The sequence below is a fragment of the Prunus mume genome, linkage group LG2, assembly GCF_029339155.1.
Source record: "Prunus mume cultivar Tortuosa linkage group LG2, ASM2933915v1, whole genome shotgun sequence".
Classification (NCBI taxonomy): domain Eukaryota; kingdom Viridiplantae; phylum Streptophyta; class Magnoliopsida; order Rosales; family Rosaceae; genus Prunus; species Prunus mume.
In genome coordinates this window covers 15,193,764-15,199,763 of record NC_142699.1, presented here as the reverse complement: position 1 = coordinate 15,199,763, position 6,000 = coordinate 15,193,764, and the positions used below count along the sequence as shown (strand labels likewise).

The 6,000-nt window shown below is 39.7% G+C and overlaps 1 protein-coding gene across 1 annotated transcript; it reads left to right on the top strand.

Moving 5' to 3' along the window:
- Positions 1–1,065: 1,065 nt before the first annotated feature.
- Positions 1,066–4,058, top strand: LOC148919714 (rop guanine nucleotide exchange factor 1-like). The gene is given in 6 exon segments (XM_089046865.1): positions 1,066–1,477; positions 1,739–1,855; positions 2,064–2,602; positions 2,979–3,254; positions 3,256–3,333; positions 3,608–4,058. Coding segments are annotated over 6 exon segments (1,653 nt in total). The 5' UTR covers positions 1,066–1,182; the 3' UTR covers positions 3,956–4,058.
- The last annotated feature ends 1,942 nt before the right edge of the window (positions 4,059–6,000 follow it).

Genomic DNA, 6,000 nt, shown 5'->3' with positions numbered 1-6,000 from the left:
CATACCGTTACATTCTGTTAATATTTCTGTTAAATATGAGGGCAAATTGGTCATTATTTACCCTAAAATTAGGTTAAATCTAACAGAAAATTAGACGGTAAGACCACTGGAGCGAATAATAAAGAATTGGTTGGCCATTTGAACGAATAATTTAGTTGAGGGACCAAAATATAAATCAAGTATAAGTTTGAGGACCATTTGAGTAATTTACCCAAAAATCAAAGCAAAAGCAAATCAACTAGTTGGATTAACACTGACTGATCCATCATCCATACGGCGAAAAACATTTGGACATAAAACATTCCCATATGGGCTTTGGAAACGTCTGCCGGACTAACCCATTGGATTGTTAACGTTGAAATGGGTTGACTGGAAGCTAAATTCAATTCTTATGTCGTTGGGGATGGGATGGCATGGCCCATGAGAAGTGGGAACTGGGAAAGATGACATCACACAAATGACAAAGAATCTGATTACAAAGATGCATGATGCATCCACTGAAACTATCTTACTATTTAAGTTTAACAAATCAAGTAACTCCTGTTATGTTGATGAGCAACTAGAACATTACTTGAAGAGTTAGTTTTAGATTAACTTCAACCTCAATGGTTAAAAACTTAGGCTAAAGCCATGTTTTCCTTAAACAAATCGATTAAGAAAGCCCCCACTGAACTCTTTGGTGCACCAAATAATCGCCATTTTCATTTCTTGATTAGTAATTTAGTGAGTGACTAGAGAGAGAGACGACCAAATTGAACACTTGAAAAAAACCAATTCTGTCCGTACAATGCAATTTACGACCCTGACCAAAGGCCAACTGCGAAATTATTATTTATATGTTACTTGTTTCCAGATAAGAAAAAAATAAAGCAATTATAATTTTTAGATCCAATCATCCAATTCCAAGGTATCTCAGCGCGTGCAAAGAAGCAAGCAAGCTTCAGAACAACACGTGGGTAAATAGTAGATATATACCAATCCATCCACTCAAATAAAGAGCAACCTGCTTTGTCCCCTACGTGGGACCAGACCACAGACACTTAATTTATACAAGAAAGCCATAACGGTAGAGGGAGAGAGCAGAGCACCGTAGGTAGTTTAATCTTTGATCTTTCCACTGTCCTTTTTCCTCGGCGGAGAGAAAGAGAGAGATATTGGGGTTTGAGTTTGATTGATATATCAATGGGGAGCATCTGCATCTCCTCTGAAGATGAGTTGAGTCAGAGGTTCGAGAGCTACAGCTTGAGTGCAGACGTCAGTGAGTCCGAAAGCTCCACCAGTGACTTTTCTTGTCGGCACGAAGCTCCTGCTGCTGCTTCCACTTCTTTGACTTCTTCCCCTCCATCCGGACCCAACTTCGCTGACATTTTTGTTTGTCAGCAACAGCCGCCTATACCCTTTTTGTTTCCGGCGGTCGGTGGACGACATGTCGTCATTCCGGCGACCAAGGCTGAGAAACCTGAGACCAAGTTGTCCGGTCAGTGTGCTTTACTTTGGAAATCTTTGCAATTCTTTAAAGTTACAATTGTAATGCAAAATTTGACCCTTTCCGGTTCTTATTAATTTATATGCGAGTAGGCAACATTTTAAGGCTTGGAACTTGTATGATTGTCTCTTTTTTCGCTCCAATTGGGGCAAAAAACGTATGAAATTTTGCTATTCTTTCCACACATTCCTGTTACTTAGAGTGCAGCTGCGGAATTTGACATTAAATGGATTATATTTGTGTTATCTGCAGAAGCTGAATTGATGAAGGAGCGGTTTGCAAAGCTTCTGCTTGGAGAAGACATGTCAGGTGGAGGCAAGGGAGTCTGTACGGCTCTTGCTATTTCCAATGCCATCACAAATCTCTCCGGTTTGTACAAATTCTTGTCTTCTTGGGTTTTCCGTTACTCGTTTCCTTACAATTTTCCCCCAACCCCCGTCTTCTTGACTGATTGAATACAGAAGAAGCATAGTTATATTATAAAGAAACAGAACAGAGGAGTATAATCATTGTTTTATGTTTCTCCTTCAATTGTCCAATTAGTTTTATGTTTCTTTTCATTTGGCTTCTTTGTCAGCCACTGTGTTTGGGGAGTTGTGGAAGTTGGAGCCATTGGCACCCCAGAAGAAGGCAATGTGGTGCCGGGAGATGGATTGGCTTTTGTGTGTAAGTGATTCTATTGTTGAGCTCATACCATCAATACAAGAATTCCCTGGTGGTGGAACCTTCGAGGTTATGGTCACTCGGCCCCGCACTGATCTATATGTAAACCTGCCGGCACTCAAGAAACTAGATGCGATGCTGCTTAGCATTCTTGACGGATTCCATGATTCTCAGTTTTACTATGTTGACCGAGGTATAATTATTGCTGATTCTGATGATGGTGAAACAATTCCCCTGTCTTCCTCTTCCAATAGACCTTCAATCAGGCAAGAAGAGAAGTGGTGGCTCCCATTCCCTAAGGTTCCCCCAAATGGTCTCTCTGAGAATGCGAGGAAGACACTGCAACAGTGTAGGGAATGCACAAATCAGATCCTTAAGGCTGCAATGGCGATCAATAGTAGTGTGCTGGCTGAAATGGAAATCCCTGACGCTTATTTGGAGAGTTTGCCCAAGGTAAGGAGGAAACTATTCCTTTATATCTATTCCTATGCATGATCAATCATGTTATGAATTTTAAGATCATGCACACACAGGATACACAGTGATAAATTTATTTTCTTGTTGCTTTTTCGAAAACAGTTCTATAATTAAGGTCTAGATTGTCAAGATATTAAAGTATGGTGTCATGTTTGCATTTCATATTCATATCTCTCACTTCCTTCTATTGCTCTTATTTCCTGCTGCACAATGACAAAGTATTTTGCTTTTAGTTATCCTTTCCAGTTACGGCCTAGGAATCACACGGCTAAGTCATGTTTGATTCTCTTTTCTCTGTTTATCTGATTTATTACCACAATATATGTTGACATCACTCTACCAATTTCCCCAGAGTGCGAAAGCTTGTTTAGGCGAAATCATTTACCGTTTTATAGCTGCTGATCGGTTCTCCCCAGAATGTCTTCTTGATTACTTGGACCTCTCATCAGAATACACCACTCTGGAAATAGCAAACCGGATTGAGGCTGCTGCGCACATTTGGAAGCAGAAACACCTGAAATGCCATCCAACTCTTGTGAATACTGGAAAGTCATCCTGGGGAGGAAAGGTCAAAGGCTTTGTCAGTGACACAGAAAAAAACAAGCTTCTAGCGCATCGGGCTGATACGCCTCTTACAGAACCTAAGGATACGGTTCCCTGGCCTCCCGCAGACCGCTCTGGACATGAACAAGATTCAGTACAACAAGGTATAAGCCCAAAAAGATTCATCATCTTTGCTTGGAAAGAAAGAAAAGATAGTTGATCAGGTCAAGCACCATGCCTGCCGTTTCTAACATTTCATTTTGACAGTAAAAAATATGAACATAAATATTGAAACCATAGGATTGACTAATTTGGTACTCCAGATCCAGACTAGAGATTGTATGTCAAAAATGAGGAGTCTGAGTTTGAAGATGATGTATATCCACTCTAGTTTTGTTGAGCTTTTTACATGCTAATGAAATGAATGATATATTGCAGGATGTGGGGCAATCAGTCCTTGAGAGCTATTCTAGGGTGATGGAGAGCTTGGCGTTCAACATAATGGCAAGGATTGATGATCTGCTATATGTAGATGATGCCACGAAACAACGGGCAGCTTCAGAGTCTGTGTCTCTGTATGACCAGGGAAGGTTTGGTGGTGCTATGTCAAAACAGAAAAGGATATCACCCAGTCCATTCTCAGTTCACCATACTTCAATTGCATTACCAGCGTTGGATCATATCAATCAGACAACTAGAAGCCCTGGTAGAAGGACACATAAACCAATAAAGAAGACTAGTTTTAGTGACGCGTTGGATGACAAGTTAGAAAAATTAACTTTCTGATGATCTTGAAGTAACTAATGTTGGCCAACTTCTCTGTCACGGTATGTACTTTGTAGCTAATTAAAAGATGGTTTGCTCAACCACCTGATGGATGAGCAAGTTATATATGCTAAAATATGAATATGGTTGCTAAAATATGAATATGGTTTTTTTTATTCTTCTCCATAAGGAGATATATATAGGAGTTTACATGAGGGTCTTATAAGGAATTAGATATAGTAAAGAATTAGGAAAGTATTTCCTAATTGTATAATGATTTATCACTTATATAAAAAATAGGAAAGTAAATCCCTTAATTAATCAAGGAAGTAAATCTCCTTAATTAATTAGGAGACTCACGTCAACACTCCTCCTCAAGTTGATGCATATATGTCACAAATGCCCAACTTGGTAAGTGAGTCATGAAATATTTTTCCACAAACAGCTTTGGTTAAGATATCTACCAGTTGATCTTCTAATTTACAATAATTCACAAACTTCGTGAGCCATTTCTCGATACTCTACTTCTGCACTAGACCGAGAAATCGCATTTTGCTTTTTACTTCGCTAAGTGACTAGGTTACCTCCTACGAATGTAAAATAACATGAAGTAAAGCGTCTTTTTGTAATAGAACCAGCCCAATCAGCATCTGTGTATCCAACAACTTTAATATCTCTATTTTTTGAGAACATTAATCTTTTCCCATGAGCTGACTTTAAGTATTTTAAGATCCGATCAACTACATTCCTATGAGAAACACTGGGTGAATGTATGAACTGACTAACCACACTCACAGCATATGCAATATTTGGTCTTGGAGCACGTATGTGTTGAGACCCAAAAAAATACATGGTTAGGCCCAATAAATTATCACCCAAAACGACGATCCATTAGGAAAAGTGTAAAGGAGTGCACCGAAATCCACCACATGCAAATTGCAATTCACGTGCCACGCTAAATAAATAAATTCGCCGAGGTTGAGATAAAATATACCTGTGTACAGGCCCATGCAAAAATTAAACATCGCAGACGATGAATTAAAGCATGCTAAGCGACATGCCATGCCAAGCATGAAATTGTTATCTCACACTCAACCACGCCATAAGCCTGGGCCCAAGCCACTCGACACCGGCTTGCTTGAGTGGGTTGTGGTATGGACAAGAATAAATCAAAGATGAGATCTATTGATGGTCGAGAAATAAAGTCTCAGTTGCTTGAGCCTCGAGACTGCCCATTTCTTCCCAAACACGTGGTAAGACAAGAGAGAAAAGAAATTAGCCCAAAAGTCCAAGCAAAATAACTCAACCAAAAAATAAGCCCAATCAAGAGGCCCAATGTTCCACAAAAGGCCCATTTGCTTAGGAAACCACCTTGGCCCATATAAAATCCCAAAATAACCCACAAAAAGCCTCAGCTTTTTTGAAAAATAGAAAACACATGAAAGAGATTGGCAGACTCCTTACAAAGTGCTGAGAGCAAGTTCCAAGCTAGAGACGCCCAAAGAACTAAGGAATGCTGGCTTGCATGCTGTCAAAAGCACCCCTTAGACGAGCATATATTTTCACTTCCTTTCCTTCATCAGATTTAGCCAAGGCAGGGGGAAGGAAATAAGAAAAAACAGTAACTAAGAAGAGAAGCTCCCATCACGCAGCTATGGGAAAGGGGGACATTGAGCTCCCAAATCTCCTGAATTTGTGCAAATAAACAGAGGCAATTTTTGCCAAGATAGGGAAGTCAGAGAAGAGGAGGAGAAATGAGGAAAAAGCTTAGCCAAAATAAGTAGAAGCCATTAGGGTTTCTTGAAGAATGGTGATTTCCAGCAGCTATAAATCGAGGCTTCCCCTACCCAACAGAGGCAACTCAAAATTCAGGGAGCAAACTTTCTCTCTAACTTGCTAAAATCTAACTACCTCGTGCACTGTTCACTTTCTTCTCCAATTTATTTTTTTGGCAGCTGCCAGAAGAACTTTGCTTTTCTTTTTCCTTTCAAAATTCCGCATAAAACACCTCATTCCTTACCTTAATACTTTCTTTTCTCATAAACTAAGCCTAATCTCTCTCTTAG